The following is a 20,761-nucleotide window of genomic DNA, read 5'->3' on the forward strand; positions in this document are numbered from 1 at the left end:
TAACAGAATAGGCGCACGGTCGCCACCTACTGTAGTGGAGTGTTTCTACTGAACGACCATTTACTCGAGGCTATATTATTTCCCTCAAATGTATTAATACATAAAATGTATATTGAATTGATTGGCTTGATTATTCTAAACACGTACACAGTTCCAGCGTATGAATATGTTAAAATATTAGTAAAATACATTCCATATATGTTTCCACTGTGTCTGGTACATTCACATTGCCAGGAAAGTTCGCCCATTCTACATTTACACATATATTTTCAAATGAACATAATACAATTTAAACGTGTACTATTATTGCCCCTTCCGAAACTGATATAATCAAAGAAAGACAGTAGCTAGCTAGCACAAAATAGAATTTAAATCAACTGTGCTGGCATAGCTCCAGTTCTCTCAGTGGTTTGCTGTTTCACCATGTGTAAATAAAACTTTATAATTCTGTAGGAAATGACATGCGCATGCGTTTACCGGTACACCAGCGGTGAATTGGTTTTACGTGAATTCTGTAGGGAGAAATTGGCAAGTTTTTCTTATTCAATATTGTTCATACAACAGTAAGCGACAACACATCACCACGGGACGAAAAGAAGATCTGAGCTGTAAAAAAATATGCCCAAGAACAAAGGTAAAGCGTTAGAATTGCCGTCTTTTCCCGTAATGTGTGGCTATCTCTGTCCGGCATCTCTGAATAGCTACACGCATTGAAAACGTGACACAATTGAATCAAAGACCGTAACCTTCTAGTTTAGCTAGCTAACCAGCATAATGTCTAGTTAACCAGTAACTAGCTAGAGTTCATTTTCAGAAGTAATATTACGTACAACCTAGCTAAGTGAAGTTTACAGCAGCCAGCTCGCTTTATTGTATTTTTTAAGTGGATCAAATTAATATAATTTTGTCGTTTAGCTAACTAAGTTAACCGGTTTGCTCATCACTCACGATACTAACACAGGCATTTAGATGGTAGATAACGTTATTTATTCAGTTTACAACACCCATTCACACCCCAGTCAACTGGTTACACTTGCCTGAAGAAATTTAACAGGAAAGTTTCAAGTACTGGCTGTAAGTAGGCCATATGGCTTATCTGCGGTCTGTATTCCTGTAAAACATCGTCACATGTTGCTTTAACACATGTTCCTCTTGTAGATTATGATACAGGGAGAGAGGAATGTGGGGTTCACATCACAGCCTAAAATGGTAAACTCAGCAAAAAAAGAAGAAGAAATGCCCTCACTGTCAACTGCGTTTATTTTCAGCAAACTTAACATGTGTAAATATTTGTATGAACATAACAAGATTCAACAACTGAGACAAACTGAACAAGTGCCACAGACATGTGACTAAGAGAAATGGAATAATGTGTCCCTGAACATAGAGGGGGTCAAAATCAAAAGTAACAGTCAGTATCTGGTGTGGCCACCAGCTGCATTAAGTACAGCAGTGTATCTCCTCCTCATGGACTGCACCAGATTTGCCAGTTCTTGCTGTGAGATGTTACCCCACTCTTCCACCAAGGCACCTGCAAGTTCCCGGACATTTATGGGGGGGAATGGCCATAGCCCTCACCCTCCAATCCAACAGGTCCCAGACATGCTCAATGGAATTGAGATCCGGGCTCTTCGCTGGGCATGGCAGAACACTGACATTCCTGTCTTGCAGGAAATCACGCACAGAACGAGCAGTATGGCTGGTGGCATTGTCACGCTGGAGGGTCATGTCAAGATGAGCTTGCAAAAAGGGTACCACATGAGGGAGGAGGATGTCTTCCCAGTAATGCACAGCGTTGAGATTGCCTGCAATGACAACAAACTCATTCCAATGATTCTGTGACACACCGCCCCAGACCATACAGATCCTCCACCTCCACATCGATCCCGCTCCAGAGTACAGGCCTCGGTGTAACGCTCATTCCTTCGACGATAAACGTGAATCTGACCATCACCCATGGTGAGACAAAACCGTGACTCGTCAGTGAAGAGCACTTTTTGCCAGTCCTGTCTAGTCCAGCGACGGTGGGTTTGTGCCTATAGGCGATGTTGTTGCCAGTGATGTCTGGTGAGGACCTGCCTTACAACAGGCCTACACGCCCTCAGTCCAGCCTCAGTTTATTGCGGACGGTGTGAGCACTGATGGAGGGATTGTGCGTTCCTGGTGTAACTCAGGCAGTTGTTGTTGCCGTCCTGTACCTGTCCCGTAGGTGTAATGTTCGGATATACCGATCCTGTGCAGATGTTGTTACACATGGTCTGTCACTGCGAGGACGATCAGCTGTCTATCTTGTCTCACTGTAGTGCTGTTTTCGGTGTCTGACTGTACAGACATTGCAATTTATTGCCCTGGCCACATCTGCAGTCCTCATGCCTCCTTGCAGCATGCCTAAGGCACATTCACTCAGATGAGTAGGGACCCTGGGCATCTTTATTTTGGTGTTTTTCAGAGTCATTAGAAAGGCCTCTTGTGCTCTACGTTTTCAAAACTGTGACCTTTATTTGTAAGAATTTAGTGTCTTAACGACCGTTCCACAGGTGCATGTTCATTATTTATTTATTGTTCAATGAACAAGCATGGGAAACCGTGTTTAAACCCTTTACAATGAAGATCTGTGAAGTTACTTGAATTATCTTTGAAAGACAGGGTCCTGAAACGGGGACGTTTCTTTTTTTGCTGAGTTTATTTAGGTTAGCTAGCTATCGGGCTCAATAATCACAGGTCAAGGGGAAACTCAATACCTTTACCTTACATAGCTACTGTAGTTAAATACACTTCCAGGACCTTCAGAAAGTATTCATACCTCTTGACTTATTCCACATTTAATTGTTATAGCCTGAATTCAAAGTTGATAAAATGTTGCTTATTTTCTCACCAACTACACACAATACCCCAAAATGACAAAGTTAAAACAACATGTTATTAGAAATGCACATTTATTGAGTTTGTTGTTACAGCCTTAAGAATGTCTTTCTGGGTTAGTCTCTGAGCTTTGCACACCTGGATTGTACAATATTTGCACATTTTTCTTCTTAAAATTCTTCAAGCTCTGTCAAGTTGGTTGTTGATCATTGCTAAACAGCCATTTTCAAGTCTTGCAATAGAAAGCTGATTTTTAAATCAAAACTGTAACTAGGCCACTTAGAAACATTCAAATCAAATGTTATTTATCACATACACATGGTTAGCAGATGTTAATGTGAGTGTAGCGAAATGCTTGTGCTTCTAGTTCCGACAATGCAGTAATAACCAACAAGTAATCTAGCTAACAATTCCAAAACTACTACCTTATAGACACAAGTGTAAGGGGATAAGAATATGTACATAAAGATATATGAGTGAGTGATGGTACAGAGCGGCATAGGCAAGATACAGTAGATGGTATTGAGTGCAGTATATACATATGAGATGAGTATGTAAACAAAGTGGCATAGTTAAAGTGGCTAGTGATACATGTATTACATAAAGATGCAGTAGATGATATAGAGTACAGTATATACATATACATATGAGATGAATAATGTAGGATATGTAAACATTATATTAGGTAGCATTGTTTAAAGTGGCTAGTGATATATTTTACATCATTCCCATCAATTCCCATTATTAAAGTGGCTGGAGTTGAGTCAGTGTGTTGGCAGCAGCCACTCAATGTTAGTGGTGGCTGTTTAACAGTCTGATGGCCTTGAGATAGAAGCTGTTTTTCAGTCTCTCGGTCCCAGCTTTGATGCACCTGTACTGACCTCGCCTTCTGGATGATAGCGGGGTGAACAGGCAGTGGCTCGGGTGGTTGTTGTCCTTGATGATCTTTATGGCCTTCCTGTGACATCGGGTGGTGTAGGTGTCCTGGAGGGCAGGTAGTTTGCCCCCGGTGATGCGTTGTGCAGACCTCACTACCCTCTGGAGAGCCTTACGGTTGTGGGCGGAGCAGTTGCCTACCACTGTTGTGTCGTCCGCAAACTTGATGATTGAGTTGGAGGCGTGCGTGGCCACGCAGTCGTGGGTGAACAGGGAGTACAGGAGAGGGCTTAGAACGCACCCTTGTGGGGCCCCAGTGTTGAGGATCAGCGGGGTGGAATTGTTGTTGCCTACCCTCACCACCTGGGGGCGGCCCGTCAGGAAGTCCAGTACCCAGTTGCACAGGGCGGGGTCGAGCTTGGAGGGCACTATGGTGTTAAATGCCGAGCTGTAGTCGATGAACAGCATTCTCACATAGGTATTCCTCTTGTCCAGATGGGTTAGGGCAGTGTGGTTGAGATTGCATCGTCTGTGGACCTATTAGGGCGGTAAGCAAATTGGAGTGGGTCTAGGGTGTCAGGTAGGGTGGAGGTGATATGGTCCTTGACTAGTCTCTCAAAGCACTTCATGATGACGGAAGTGAGTGCTACGGGGCGGTAGTCGTTTAGCTCAGTTACCTTAGCTTTCTTGGGAACAGGAACAATGGTGGCCCTCTTGAAGCATGTGGGAACAACAGACTGGGATAGGGATTGATTGAATATGTCCGTAAACACACCAGCCAGCTGGTCTGCGCATGCTGTGAGGGCGCGGCTGGGGATGCCGTCTGGGCCTGCAGCCTTGCGAGGGTTGACACGTTTAAATGTTTCCCTCACGTCGGCTGCAGTGAAGGAGAGTCCGCATGTTTGAGTTGCGGGCCGTGTCAGTGGCACTGTATTGTCCTCAAAGCGGGCAAAAAAGTTATTTAGTCTGCCTGGGAGCAAGACATCCTGGTCCGTGACTGGGCTGGTTTTCTTCTTGTAGTCCGTGATTGACTGTAGACCCTGCCACATACCTCTTGTGTCTGAGCCGTTGAATTGAGATTCTACTTTGTCTCTATACTGACGCTTAGCTTGTTTGATTGCCTTGCGGAGGGAATAGTTACACTGTTTGTATTCGGTCATGTTTCCGGTCACCTTGCCCTGATTAAAAGCAGTGGTTCGGGCTTTCAGTTTCACGCGAATGCTGCCATCAATCCATGGTTTCTGGTTTGGGAATGTTTTAATCGTTGCTATGGGAACGACATCTTCAACGCACGTTCTAATGAACTCGCTCACCGAATCAGCGTATTCGTCAATGTTGTTGTCTGACGCAATACGAAACATATCCCAGTCCACGTGATGGAAGCAGTTTTGGAGTGTGGAATCAGATTGGTCGGACCAGCGTTGAACAGACCTCAGCGCGGGAGCTTCTTGTTTTAGTTTCTGTCTGTAGGCAGGGATCAACAAAATGGAGTCGTGGTCAGCTTTTCCGAAAGGAGGGCGGGGCAGGGCCTTATATGCGTCGCGGAAGTTAGAATATTAGTGATCCAAGGTTTTTCCCGCCCTGGTTGCGCAATCGATATGCTGATAAAATTGAGGGAGTCTTGTTTTCAGATTAGCCTTGTTAAAATCCCCAGCTACAATGAATGCAGCCTCCGGATAAATGGATTCCAGTTTGCAAAGAGTCAAATAAAGTTCGTTCAGAGCCATCGATGTGTCTGCTTGGGGGGAATATATACGGCTGTGATTATAATCGAAGATAATGCGGTCGACATTTGATTGTGAGGAATTCTAAATCAGGTGAACAGAAGGACTTGAGTACCTGTATGTTGTTATGATCACACCACGTCACGTTAACCATGAAGCATACGCCCCCGCCCCTCTTCTTACCAGAAAGATGTTTGTTTCTGTTGGCGCGACGCGTGGAGAAACCCGCTGGCTGCACCGATTCCGATAGCGTCTCTCCAGTGAGCCATGTTTCCGTGAAGCAAAGAACGTTACAGTCTCTGATGTCCCTCTGGAATGCTACCCTTGCTCGGATTTCATCAACCTTGTTGTCAATAGACTGGACATTGGCGAGAAGAATGCTAGGGAGTGGTGCACGATGTGCCCGTCTCCGGAGTCTGACCAGAAGAACGCTCTGTTTCCCCCTTTTACGAAGTCGTTTTTTTGGGTCGCCGGCTGGGATCCATTCCGTTGTCCTGGGTGAAAGGCAGTACACAGGATCCGCTTCGCGAAAGTCATATTCTTGGTCGTACTGATGGTGAGTTGACGCTGCTCTTATGTTCAGTAGTTCTTCTCGACTGTATGTAATGAAACCTAAGATGACCTGGGGTACTAATGTAAGAAATAACACGTAAAAAAACAAAAAACTGCATAGTTTCCTAGGAACGCGAAGCGAGGCGGCCATCTCTGTCGGCGCCGGAAGCTCCCTCCTCCTCAATGTCGTCTTGGTAAGCAACTCAAAACTGTAACTAGCCCACTTAGAAACATTCAATGTCAACTTGGTAAGCAACAGTGTATATTTGGCCTTGTGTTTTAGGTTATTGTCCTGCTGAAAGGTGAATTTGTCTCCCAGCGTCTGTTGGAAAGCAGACTGAACCATGTTATTTTCACATATAGAAAGAACATTTCTTTCAATAAACAGACAGTATTGTGGAATAACTACAATGTTGTTGATCTGTCCTCAGTTTCTCCTATCGCAGCCATTGAACTCAAACTGTTTTAAAATCACCATTGGCCTCATGGTGAAATCCCTGAGCGGTTTCCTTTAGAGGTTGACCGATTATGATTTTTCAACGCCGATACCGATTTATTGGAAGACCAAAAAAATCTGATACCGATTAATCGGACATTTTATTTTTATTTATTTATTTGTAATAATGACAATTTACAACAATACTCAAACATCAATCAAATCAATTTAGCCTCAAATAAATAATGAAACATGTTCAATTTGGTTTAAATAATGCAAAAACAAAGTGTTGGAGAAGAAAGTAAAAGTGCAATATGTGCCATGTATAAAAAGCTAACGTTTAAGTTCCTTGCTCAGAACATGAGAACATATGAAAGCAGGTGGTTCCTTTTAAGGTGAGTTCAATATTCCCAGGTAAGAAGTTTTAGGTTGAGGTTATTATAGGAATTATAGGACTTTCTCTATACCATTTGTATTTCATTAACCTTTGACTATTGGATGTTCTTATAGGCACTTCAGTATTGCCAGTGTAACAGTATAGCTTCTGTCCTTCTCCTCGCCCCTACCTGGGCTCGAACCAGGAACACATCGACAACAGCCACCCTTGAAGCATCGTTACCCATCGCTCCACAAAAGCAGCGGCCCTTGCAGAGCAAGGGGAACAACTACTCCAAGTCTCAGCGCGAGTGACGTTTGAAACGCTATTAGCGCACACCCCGCTAACTAGCTAGCCATTTCATAGGTTACACTAGCCTAATCTCGGGAGTTTATAGGCTTGAAGTCATAAACCGCTCAATGCTTGAAGCACAGGGAAGAGCTGCTGGCAAACGCACGAAAGTGCTATTTGAATGAATGCTTACGAGCTTGCTGCTGCCTACCACCGCTCAGTCAGACTGCTCTATCAAATATCAAATCATAGACTTAATTATAACATGTTACGGATACAGTTATCCTGTGTGTGTGTGTATCCTGTGTGTGTGTTTCTTTTCTCTCCTTCTCCCCTCACAGGTGAAAACCATCACTCCCCAATCAGTCAACAATCAATCATCAATCAGAAGACACACCTCCTCCTATTTCCTGCCCTATCACAATTCCTTCCCCATGGTTTAAAAACCCCATCATTTGTTTGCTCTAGAGCTCAATCTCTAGCGCAATCTCTCTGTAAATGCCATGTCTGTAGGTCTCTGTGTTTCACTCTCGCTTTGTGTCGTAACCTCTCTTTTGTTTAACTAGTTGCTCCTACCCTCTACTTTTTTGAACATTTTGTTAAAAATCGCGCAACATTTCAGCGCCCTGCTACTCATGCCAGGAATATAGTACGTTCATATGGTTAGAATGTGTGTATAGGAAACCCTCGGACGTTTTTAAAACTGGTTAAATCACGACTGTGGCTATTACATAACGTGCGTTACATCGGAAAGCGCAGGAAAACCTGATCACAGAAAATGGAAATAAATATCCTTGCGCCACTTCCAGCAATTGTTAACAGTGAGCCGAATTAGATAAGACCGAGCATTCAACTCCCACAGCATCCCCATGCAGTCGAGTATCTTGTGAATTTAATCCTCTTTGATTCTTGGTTGAACCGAAAGAGGGGCACGACGTACCTCCGGTCTCCGCCCAGATCATTCCGGAAGAGCTCTCTCCTGAAATTTTTTCCAAGACGACAGCTAATGATATGTACATCGCCTACGGATGATTTTTATCGCTTATTAACGTTTACTAATACCTAAAGTAGCATTACAAACGTATTTCGAAGTGTTTTGTGAAAGTTTATCGTCTACTTTTTGAATTTTAAAAAATGACGTTACGTTGTGAAATCGCTGTTTTTTTCGTTTATCACACAGTCTACATATAACGATATCTTGGCTTTATATGGCCCGATTTAATCGAAATAAAGACCCAATAGTGTTTATGGGACATCTAGGAGTGCCAACAAAGAAGATGGTGAAAGGTAATGACTGTTTTCTATTTTATTGTGCGGTTTGTGTAACGCCGAAATGCTAATTATTTTGTTTACGTCCCCTGCTGTGCTTTTCTGTTGTAGTGTATTGGTGCATGCTATCAGATAATAGCTTCTCATGCTGTCGCCGAAAAGCATTTTAAAAATCTGACTTGTTGCCTGGATTCACAACGAGTGTAGCTTTAATTTGATACCCTGCATGTGTATTTTAATGAACTTTTGAGTTTGAACTAATACTATTAGCATTTAGCGTAGCGCATTTGCATTTCCAGAGCTCTAGTTGGGACGCAAGCGTCCCAGGTAGAGGTAAGAGGTTAAGCACCTCATAGCACTTTGTCATCACCTGTGAGTATTGTTTTTGGTTATGGTGTTTGTTTGTTGCTGGTGGGAAAAGGGGGAAACCAAGACAAGTCGCCCATGGGCATACACTACCCGTAGGTGAACTTTGTTAAATACACTAGTTAGAACTGGGCGGACCACCCACTGTATTTTTGGTTAGTTAGTTAGCTGTTGTTAAAGTAGGCTAGTCTAGCTTAGGGGTGTTTTTGAATACTTATTGTTTCTTTTCTTGGGTCCAGCTCAGCCCCTTTTCCTGCTCCCCCAATTACCGTGTGTTTATAAATAAACCTAGAGTTTGACGGTAGATTTCTGTTGTCGTGGTTATTTCGTGCACACTTTTACTTTGTCACAATAATAATTTGCATGAGTTATGTTACGGGTCTCATTACCATCCCCCCTAGACTGTCGGGCCAAAAGGGATTCGTAACATAATAACACACAGAAATACGAGCTTTAGGTCATTAATATGGTCAAATCCGGAAACGATCATTTAGAAAACAAAACGTTTATTCTTTGTTAACATGAATTTCTTTAACTAAATATGCAGGTTTAAAAATATATACTTCTGTGTTTTGATTTTAAGAAAGTCATTGATGTTTATGGTTAGGTACATTCGTGCAACCATTATACTTTTTTCGCAAATGCGCTTTTGTTAAATCATCCCCTGTTTGGCGAAGTTGGCTGTCTTTGTTAGGAAGAAATAGTCGGCACAGTTCGCAACGAGCCAGGCAGCCCAAACTGCTGCATATAGCCTGACTCTGTTCCACAGAATGCAAGAGAAGTGACACAATTTCCCTAGTTAAAAGAAATTCATGTTAGCAGGCAATATTAACTAAATATGCAGGTTTAAAAATATATACTTGTGTATCGATTTTAAGAAAGGCGTTGATGTTTATGGTTAGGTGCACATTGATGCAACAACAGTGCTTTTTCCGCGAATGCGCTTGTTAAATCACCCGTTTGTCGAAGTAGGCTATGATTCAATGATATATTAACAGGCACCGCATCGATTATATGCAATGCAGGACAAGCTAGATAAATTAGTAATATCATCAACCATGTGTAGTTAACTAGTGATTATGTTAAGATTGATTGTTTTTTCTAAGATACGTTTAATGCTACCTAGCATCTTACCTTGGCTCCTTGCTGCACTCGCATAACAGGTAGTCAGCCTGCCACGCAGTCTCCTCGTGGAGTGCCATGTAATCGGCCATGATTGGTGTCCAAAAATGCAGATTTCCGATTGTTATGAAAACTTGAAATCGGACCTAATTAAAATCGGCCATTCCGATTAATCAGTCGACCTCTAGTTTCCTTCCTCTCCGACAACTGAGTTAGGAGGGGCGTCTGTATATTTGTAGTGACTGGGTGTATTGATACACCATCCAAAGTGTCATTAATAACTTCACCGTGCTCAAAGGGATATTTCATGTCTGCTTTTAAAAAAACCCATCTACCAATACGTGCACTTCTTTGCGAGGTAGTGGAAAACCTCCCTGGTCTTTGTGGTTGAATCTGTGTTTGAAATTCACTTCTCGACTGAGGGACCTTACAATTATCTGTATGTGTGGGGAACAGAGATGAGGTAGTAATTAAAAGATAATGTTAAACACTATTACACAGACTCATACAAAGGTCTCCCTCGCCCTCCATTTGGCAAATCAGACCATAACTTTATCTTCCTGATTCCTGCGTACAAGCAAAAACTCAAACAGGAAGTACCTGTGACTCACTCAATTCAGAAGTGGTCTGATGAAGCAGATGCTCTGCTACAGGACTGTTTAGCTAGCACAGACAGGAATATGTTTAGGGATTCATCCGATGGCATTGAGGAGTTTGTCACCAGCTTCATTCATTGTTTAAACAAATAAAATACTATTCAACTTTTTATTTAAATAGGCAAGTCAGTTAAGAACAATGTTATTTACAGTGACGGCCTACCACTTCGTGATGAGCGGTTACAATGATGGTTGATGCCCCTATTAGTAAGTGCATTGACGACGTCATTCCCACAGTGACATATCCTAACCAGAAGGCATGGATTACAGGCAACATCTAAACTTTGCGCAAAGTGGAACACTAACCTCAACGATTATAAGAAATCCTGCCATGCCCTGCGACGACACAATCAAATGGGCAAAGTGTCAGTACAGGACTAAGATCGAATCCTACTACACTGGCTCCGACGCTCGTCAAATGTGGCAGGGATTGCAAACTATTACAAACAACAAAGGGAAGCACAGCCACGAGCTGCCCAGTGACGCTAGCATACCAGACGAGCCAAATGCCTTCTATGCTCATTTTGAGGCAAGCCACACTGAACCATGCGTGAGAGCACCAGCTGTTCTGGACTACTGTGTGATCAAGCTCTCAGTAGCTGATGTGAGTAAGCCCTTTAACTTCTTAAGGTATAGGGGGCAGCATTTTCACTTTTGGATAAATAGCGTGCCCAATTTCAACTTCCTGCTACTCATGCTAAGAATATAATAAATGCATAGTATTAGTAGATTTGGATAGAAAACACTCTGAAGTTTCTAAAACTGTTTGAATCATGTCTGTGAGTATAACAGCACTTATGTAGCAGGCAAAACCCAGAGGACTAACCGTTCAGAATATTAAAAAAATAAATTGAGGTCTGTCTGTTCAGTGAGTTCTCATTGGGAAATTATATTTCTTAGGCACTTGTTTTCAGTTCCTACCACTTCCACTGGATGTCACCAGTCTTTGGAATTTGGTTGAGGTTATTCCTTTGTGCAATGAAGAAGTATGGCCATCTAGGAAATGGGTAACACTGTGGAGAGTTGCGCGTGGCTTGAAAAGTAGCGTTAGTTTCCTCTCGTCCTCTATTGAAAACCGATAGACCCGTCTTCAATTTGATCGATTATTAAGGACCAATTGTGATGTTTGTGGGACATATTGGAGTGCCAACAAAAGAAGCTCGTCAAAGGTAAGGCATGTTTTATATTTTATTTCTGCGTTTTGTGTAGCGCCTGCAGGGTTGAAATATCCTACTCTTTGTTTACTGTTGTGCTATCATCAGATAATAGCTTCTTATGCTTTCGCAGAAAAGCCTTTTTAAAATCTGACAATTTGGCTAGATTCACAACGGGTGTAGCTTTAATTTAGTATCTTACATGTGTGATTTAATGAAAGTTAGATTTTTATATAATTTTATTTGAATTTGCCGCGCTGCATTTTCCCTGGCTTTTGACCAAGTGGGACGCAAGCATCCCCTATACCATAAGAAGTTAAACAGGTTAACATTCACAAGGCCATAGGGACATACGGATTACCAGGAGGTGTCTAAACTGACTTCTCCCTGACCCAGTCTGTAATACCTACATGTTTGATGCAGACTACCATAGTCCCTGTGCCAAGAACGCCAAGGTAATCTGTCTAAATGACTAGCGCCCCGTATCACTCACATCTGTAGCCCTGAAATGCTTTGAAAGGCTGGTCATGGCTCACATCAACCCCATCCTCCCAAACACCCTGGACCCACTCCAATTTGCATACTGCCCCAAAAGATCCACAGATGCAATTTCTATTGCGCTCCACACTGCCGTTTCCCACTTGGACAAAATTAACACCTACGTGAGAATGCTGTTCATTGACCACAGCTCAGCGTTCAACAGCATAGTGCCCTCGAAGCTCATCACTAAGCGAGGGTCCCTAGGATTGAACACCTCCATCTGCAACTGGATCCTGCACTTCCTGATGGGCCACCCACAGGTAGTGAGCATAGCCAACAACAAATCTGCCACGCAGACCCTCAACACGGGGGGCACCTCAGAGTTGCGTGCTTAGTCCTCTCCTGTGCTCCCTGTTCACCATCAACTGTGTGGCCGTGTGACTCCAACACCATTAAGTTTGCTGACAACACAATGGTGGTGGGCCTGATCACTGACGACAATGACACCGCCTATAGGGAGTAGGTCAGAGACCTGGCAACACCAGTAAGAGCTGATCGTGGAATGTGTTGAGAGCTCCAAGTTCCTCGGTGTCCACCTCACTAACGATCTGTCATGGTCGTGAAGAGGGCACGACAACAGCTCTTCCCCCTCAGGAGGCTGAAAAAATGTGTCATGGGCCCTCAGTCCTCAAAGTTCTAAGGCTGCACAATCGAGAGCATCTCTATTGGCTTTATCACTGCTTGATATGGCAACTTCTTGGCTTCCTACAGCAAGGTGCTAAAGAGGGTTGTGCGTATGGCCCAGTCCATCACTGTTTTCGAGCTCCCTGCCAACCAGGACCTCTATACCAGGCGGTGTCAGAGGAATGCCCCAAAAATTGTCAGACTTTAGCCACCCAAGCCAGAGAATGTTCTCCCTGCTACTGCACAGCAAGCTGGTACCAATGCATCAAGTCTGGAACCAACAGGACCCTAAACAGCTTCTAACCCCAAGCCATAAGACTTCTAAAAACTACTGCTAAATAGATAATCGAATAGCTTCCCGGACAACCTGCATTGACCATTTTTCTTGCACTGACCCTATGGACTCACACTGGACTCTACTTACACTGACACCCCACACACTAGATACACACACACACACACACACTGATGCGACACACTCTCACACACTTTCCTACTCACCAAATACGCTGCTGCTACTGTCTTTCCCCCCCACATTTTATATTACTGTTAATCTAAAAATGATTAAATAAATAAAAATACTCAGCATACTACACACAATACCCCATAATGACAAAGCGAAAACAGGTTTAGACATTTGCAAATTTATTGCAAATAAAATGTAACATACATATTCAGACCTTGCTATGAGACTCAATTGAGCCATTGATCATCCTTGATGTTTCTACCTTGATTGGACTCCACCTGTGGTAAATTTAATTGATTGGACAGGATTGTGTTGAGGCACAGATCTGGGGAAGGGTACCTAAACATTTCTGAACAGCATTCAAGGTCCAAGAACACAGAAGGGCCTTGGTCAGGGAGGTGACCAAGAACCTGATGGTCACTCTGACAGAGCTCCAGAGTTCCTCTGTGGAGATGGTTGTCCTTCTGGAAGGTTCTCCCATCTCTGCAGCACTCCACCAATCATGCCTTTATGGTAGAGTGGCCAGACGGAAGCCTCTTCTCAGCAACAGGGACTGGGAGACTAGTCCGGATCGAGTGAAAGATGAACGGAGCAAAGTATAGAGATCCTTGATGGGAACCTGCTCCAGAGTGCTCAGGACCTCGGATTAGGGCGACGGTTCACCTTCCAACAGGACAATGACCCTAAGCACACAGCCAAGACAACGAGTGGCTTCTGTATATGTACAGTACACAGCTACCTCAAATACCTCATACTCCTGCACATCGACTCGGTACTGGTACTCCCTGTATATAGCCATGTTATTTTCTACTCCCCGTATATAGATGGCCATGTTATTCACTGTATTTATTCCTCATGCCACTTTATTTTTATCTATACCTTTTTTTACCCCTTTTTTCTCTCCAATTTCGATGTATCCAATTGGTAGTTAGTCTTGTCTCATCGCTGCAACTCCTGTACGGCCTCGGGAGTCGAAACACAACCCAACCAAGCCGCACTGCTTCTTGACACAATACCTACTTGTCCCGGAAGCCAGCCACACCAATGTGTCGGAGGAAACACCATACACCTGGCTATCGTGTCAGTGTGCACTGTGTCCGGACTGCCACAGGAGTTACTAGTGCGCGATGGGACAAGGACATCCCTGCCGGCCAAACCCTCCCCTAACCCGTACGTCGCTGGGCCAATTGTGAGCCACCACATGTCTCCCGGTCGCGGCCAGCTGCGACAGAGCCGGGACTCAAACCCAGAATCTGTAGTGACACAGCTAGCACTGCGATGCAGTGTATTAGACCACTGCGCCACTCAGGAGGCCTCGTGCCACTATTTCTAGTTTATTCCTCGTCTTTAACTCTGCACTGTTGGGGTTGCAAACTTAGACTTAAGACCTTTTCAGCTAAACATTTTCTATTAATTTGTAAAAATGTCTAAAAACATTATTCCACTTTGACGTGTGTGTGTGTGTGTGTGTGTAGGCCAGTGACACAATCTCAATTTACTTTATATATTTTTTTTCTTCAGGCTATAACACAACAAAATGTGGAAGAAGTTGAGGGCTGTGAATATATTCTGAAGGCACTTCATACAGTCTGGATGAGAGTGTCTGCTAAATTACTAAAAGTGGTCTGACGGAATTTCTTTCTCTCTGTCCTATCTCCAGGTAAGGGAGGAAAGAATCGTAGACGTGGAAAGAATGAGAACGAGTCAGAGAAGAGAGAGCTGGTGTTCAAAGAGGATGGGCAGGGTGAGTGGAGGGAGTGAGGGTGATGGGGGAGTACAGGGGTCTCTGCCAGGGCTTGTGTGAGGTGCAGGTTTTTGCTCCAGCAAAGCAGTAACATGGCTGATTAAACAAACCAAGTCTTTGTTCAAGACATGATTGGTTGATTAGTTGGTGTGTTACTGCTTTGGCTGAAAAAAAAGCCTGCACCTACACCAGCTCTAAAATAATAGTCATTTTTAATGTTTTAAAATAACAACTGCCAGTCTCTTCCCTGTGTAGAATACCTTAACTGCTCCTAACAGTGTTCTAGATTGAATATGCAGCTCTCTTTTGTCCAGGGTTCTGGATTGCAGATAGAACTAGAGCCCTGTTTTAGAGCAGATGTATTGCATTGAAGGTGTTGGCATTCAAACGTAATGATCAGCATGTCTATATTCAGTGGGAGCAGTGTACCCCTCTCTCCTGTGCTGTAGAGTACATAGTTGAAGTCGGAAGCTTACGTACGCCTTAGAAAATACATTTAAACTCAGTTTTTCACAATACCTGACATTTAATCCTAGTAAAAATTCCCTGTTTTAGGTCAGTTAGGATCACCACTTTATTTTAAGAATGTGAAATGTCAGAATAATAGTAGAGCATTATTTATTTCAGCTTTTATTTCTTTCATCACATTCCCAGTGGGTCAGAAGTTTACATACACCCAATTGGTATTTGGTAGCATTGCCTTTACATTGTTTAACTTGGGTCAAACATTTTGGGTAGCCTTCCACAAGCTTCCCACAATAAGTTGGTTGAATTTTGGCCCATTCCTCCTGACAGAGCTGGTGTAACTGAGTCAGGTTTGTAGGCCTCCTTGCTCGCAAAAACCTTTTCAGTTCTGCCCACAAATGTTCTATGGGATTGAGGTCAGGGCTTTGTGATGGCCACTCCAATACCTTGACTTTGTTGTCCTTAAGCCATTTTGCCACAACTTTGGAAGTATGCTTGGGGTCATTGTCCATTTGGAAGACCCATTCGTGACCAAGCATTAACTTCCTGACTGATGTCTTGAGATGTTGCTTCAATATATCCACATAATTTTCCTTCCTCATGAGCCATCTCTTTTGTGAAGTGCATCAGTTCCTCCTGCAGTAAAGCACCCCCACAACATGATGCTGCCACCCCTGTGCTTCACGGTTGGGATGGTGTTCTTCGGCTTGCAAGCCTCCCCTTTTTTCCTCCAAACATAACGATGGTCATTATGGCCAAACAGTTCTATTTTTGTTTAATCATACCAGAGGACATTTCTCCAAGAAGTACGATCTTTGTCCCCATGTGCAGATGCAAACCGTAGTCTGGCTTTTATATTGCGGTTTTGGAGCAGTGGCTTCTTCCGTGCTGAGTGGCCTTTCAGGTTATGTCGCCATAGGACTTGTTTTACTGTGGATATAGATACTTTTGTACCTGTTTCCTCCAGCATCTTCACAAGGTCCTTTGCTGTTGTTCCGACATTCATTTGCACTTTTCGCACCAAAGTACGTTCATCTCTAGGAGACAGAACGCATCTCCTTCCTGAGCGGTATGACTGCTGCGTGGTCCCATGGTGTTTATAATTGCGTTATATTGCTTGTACACATGAACGTGGTACCTTCAGGCGTTTGGAAATTGCTCCCAAGGGTAAACCAGACTTGTGGAGGTCTATCATTTTTTTTCTGAGGTCTTTGCTGATTTCTTTTGATGTTCCCATGATGTCAAGCAAAGAGGCACTGCGTTTGAAGGTAGGCCTTGAAATACATCCACAGGTACACCTCCAATTGACTCAAATGACAAATAGCCTCTAAGCTTCTAAAGCCAAGACATAATTTTCTGGAATTTTCCAAGCTGTCTAAAGGCACAGTCAACTCAGTGTATGTAAACTTCTGACCGACTGGAATTGTGATACAGTGAAATAATCTGTCTGTATTGTTGCGAAAATGACTTGTCATCCACAAAGTAGATGTCCGACTTGCCAAAGCTATAGTTTGTTAACAAGAAATGTGTGGAGTGGTTGAAAAACAAGTTATTTTTTTAATGACTCCAACCTAAGCTTCTGCAAACTTCCGACTTCAACTGTAGGTGTGTCCCTCTCCGGTGCTGTAGAGTACATAGTGTATGTAGGTGTGTCCCTCTCCGGTGCTGTAGAGTACATAGTGTATGTAGGTGTGTCCCTCTCCGGTGCTGTAGAGTACATAGTGTATGTAGGTGTGTCCCTCTCCGGTGCTGTAGAGTACATAGTGTATGTAGGTGTGTCCCTCTCCGGTGCTGTAGAGCACATAGTGTATGTAGGTGTGTCCCTCTCCGGTGCTGTAGAGTCTTTCTCTCTCCTGTAGAGTATGCCCAGGTGATTAAGATGTTGGGACTTTCTCTCTCCTGTAGAGTATGCCCAGGTGATTAAGATGTTGGGACTTTCTCTCTCCTGTAGAGTATGCCCAGGTGATTAAGATGTTGGGTCTTTCTCTCTCCTGTAGAGTATGCCCAGGTGATTAAGATGTTGGGTAATGGGAGGTTGGAAGCCATGTGTTTTGACGGCGTGAAGCGGCTCTGCCACATCCGAGGAAAACTCCGGAAAAAGGTCACACACACACTCACACACACACACCCCCATCACACTGAAACAGAGGAAACCCTGACTGATGCCGACTCAAAGCTTTTTTCACTATGGACTTGTTTGCACTACAACTGTTACACTGTATGGACTCAAGTGTATCTAATGAATTTAATTTGTGTTTTTGTTAAGTATTCAGACCCCTTGACCTTTTCCACATTTTACATTACAGCCTTATTCTAAAATTGTATTTAAAAAATATTAAAAAATCCTCAATCTACACACAATACCCCATAACGAAAAAGCAAAATCCGGTTTAGAAATGTTTGCTAATTTATTACAAATATAAAACATGACATTCAGACCCTTTACTCAGTACTTTGTTGAAGCACCTTTTTGCAGCGATTATAGCCTCAAGTCTTCTTGGGTATGATGCTACAAGCTTGGCACACCTATATTTGGGGAGTTTCTCCCATTCTTTGCAGATCCTCTTAAGCTTTCTCAGGTTGGAGGGGAGCGTCACTGCACAGCTGTTGTCAGGTCTCTCCAGAAATGTTTGATTGGGTTCAAGTCCAAGCTCTGGCTCGGCATGACGCTTGGCATTCAGGCCAAATAGTTCAATCTTGGTTTCTTTATACCAGAGAATCTTGTTTCTCATGGTCTGAGAGTCCTTTAGGTGCCTTTTGGCAAACTCCAAGCGGGCTGCCGTGCCTTTTACTGAGGAGTGGTTTCCCTCTGACCACTCTACCATAAAGGCCTGATTTGGTGGAGTGCTGCAAAGACTGTTCTGGACGGTTCTCCCATCTCCACAGAGGAACTCTGGAGCTCTGTCAGTGACCACCGGGTTCTTGGTCACCTCCCTGACCAAGGCCCTTCTCCACCGATTGCGCAGTTTGGCTGGGCGACGACCTCTAGGAAGAGTCTTGGTGGTTCCAAACTTCTTCCATTTAAGAATGATGGAGGCCACTGTGTTTTTGGGGACCTTCAATGCTGCAGAAATTTTTTCGTACCCTTGCCCAGATCTGTGCCTGGACATAATCCTGTCTCTGAGCTCTACAAACTTCCTCATGGCTTGGTTTTGGCTCTGACATGCACTGTCAACTGTGGGAACTTTTGTGTGTGCCTTTCCAAATCATGTTCAATCAATTGAATTTACCACAGGCGGACTCCAAGTTGTAGAAACATCTCAAGAATGATCAAAGGAAACAGGATGCACCTGAGCTCAATTTATTTAGTCTCATAGCAAAGGGTCTGAATACTTATGTAAATAATGTATTTTTGTTTCTTATTTTTAGTTTATTAACTCATTCTAAAAACCTGTTTGCTTTGTTATTATGGGGTATTGTGTGTAGATTGGGGGGGGGGAATGTATTTAATCCATTTTAGAATAAGGCTAATTTAACAAAGTGGAAAAAGTCAAGGGGTCTGAATTACTTTCCAAATGCACTGTATTTTAACCAAACCTTTAGATTGTTATCCGTTCATCTGATTAATTCCTCAAAAGCATTCTTGCGTTTCTCACCTCTCTTCTTTCAGGTGTGGATTAACACGTCAGATATCATCCTGGTGGGATTGAGAGATTACCAGGTGAGATGACCAGCAACATACCACTGCAGTTGTTGTAGGGTGTGAGTCTGTTTGTTTGTCACTGTATCGTAAAAAGAGGTTTGGGTTTCTCTCTCTCCCCTATAGGACAACAAAGCTGATGTGATCCTGAAGTACAATGCAGATGAGGCCAGAAGTCTGAAGGCTTACGGAGAACTGCCGGAGCACGGTGAGTACCAGGAAGAGTAGCTGTCCCTACGGTAACAGCTAATGGGATTTGTATAGTGGTCATGTAGGAGAGGAAACGAGGCAAGGAAGCTAGTTGAAATGATTGAGGCACACAGACCATGAGAGCCACTGTTGACTGCTCTTTCTTGTCCAATTTCTCTTTTGTTTGCACTTCCCTGTTCACTCTCTGATACCTCCCCTTTCTATGTCCTCCCTCTCTTAGCCAAGATCAACGAGACCGACACCTTCGGTCCTGGGGACGATGAAGACATCCAGTTCGATGACATTGGAGATGATGACGAGGACATTGATGATGTAGGTGCTAAATCTACATTTGTATTGCTTTCTGAAAGTTTAAATTTAGAAGTGTTTTAATTCCCTCTTCTCCTTTCCCCCTCTTCCTTCAGATCTAAGGACCTTCTACCAGAGGGTATGGTTCGATTTTCCCCTCGCTGAAAATCAACACAGGACTTCTGTACCCCACACACACACCAAATTTCAAGGTTGACCCTCCCAATTTCCCATTGATACCATGACTGCAGCTACTCACAATCTCTTGCGTTATCTTTTTAATGTATTTATATCAATTTCACGCAGAGTGGAATTTACTTACAAGTACAGAATCTCTGGATTCGCAATAAAAAGATAAACCATTTTATGTTTGGTCTTGCGGTCTGTATCATTGTAGTTGAAAGTGAACATGGCTCTTTATCTGAGTTAGGATTATTTTTTATTTATTACGAAACACATTACCCCTGAAGTTGCCTCTGTATCCTTTGAAATGTTTGTTTAATTCGATATTGTATTCCGATGACATTTTGCAATTACAGAACGATTTGTTTGTATTGATCAAAGCCTATTTGAAGGCTCTACCTCCCCTTCTGTTTTTCAACAGTGTCTGTATTTTTCTATTGTTTACCCATGTTTGTTTGTTTGTTTGTCTGTTGGTTTTATGTTTGTTTTGATCCACTACCAGAGGGATGTCACAAAGCCTCACTCGGTTTAAGGTAATTCAAAAAAATGGTTTTAGATGGTGTTATTTTCCTAAGCTATTCTTGAATATGGGTTGTCTCATCAATTATTCCATGCCTATTTCTAGAAAATATTAACTTATTTTAGAATATTATGGAATGTTATTTATCTGTTATCTCCTTGGTCCTGCTTTGTGACACCTCCCTGTCTGTCAGAGAAAACAGCTAGCTGCAAACTAGCCTGGTGCTCTAGTGTTGCGCAGGTTGGAATTTATGAATATTGCCGTGGAGGCAGCACTGCAGTGGTCACTAGCTGGCACAGCCACAAAGTCATAACCCTAATGCCTGACTCAAACCTTCAATTAAGACCAAAAAGCACTTTTGTTTTCATACATTTTTACAATATAGACCATTTTTACT

General features: G+C 43.1%; 1 protein-coding gene across 1 annotated transcript; it reads left to right on the forward strand.

The window, feature by feature from the left end:
- The first annotated feature begins 442 nt into the window (after positions 1-442).
- Positions 443-20,028, forward strand: LOC115104980 (eukaryotic translation initiation factor 1A, X-chromosomal). Its single transcript, XM_029626451.2, has 7 exons — positions 443-634; positions 14,975-15,058; positions 17,521-17,624; positions 19,134-19,184; positions 19,290-19,371; positions 19,594-19,685; positions 19,778-20,028. The coding sequence occupies exons 1-7, from the start codon at positions 619-621 to the stop codon at positions 19,781-19,783; spliced, it is 435 nt and encodes a 144-aa protein (XP_029482311.1). The 5' UTR covers positions 443-618; the 3' UTR covers positions 19,784-20,028.
- The last annotated feature ends 733 nt before the right edge of the window (positions 20,029-20,761 follow it).

Source organism: Oncorhynchus nerka, linkage group LG22, assembly GCF_034236695.1.
Source record: "Oncorhynchus nerka isolate Pitt River linkage group LG22, Oner_Uvic_2.0, whole genome shotgun sequence".
NCBI lineage: Eukaryota > Metazoa > Chordata > Actinopteri > Salmoniformes > Salmonidae > Oncorhynchus > Oncorhynchus nerka.

What these genes read in the sequence shown, in the direction of transcription:
- LOC115104980 (XM_029626451.2), top strand. An exon ending in GTTCAAAGAGGATGGGCAGG is followed by an intron (nt 15,059 to 17,520) that starts GTGAGTGGAGGG and finishes TCTCTCCTGTAG; the next exon opens with AGTATGCCCAGGTGATTAAG. An exon ending in CGGAGAACTGCCGGAGCACG is followed by an intron (nt 19,372 to 19,593) that starts GTGAGTACCAGG and finishes TCCCTCTCTTAG; the next exon opens with CCAAGATCAACGAGACCGAC.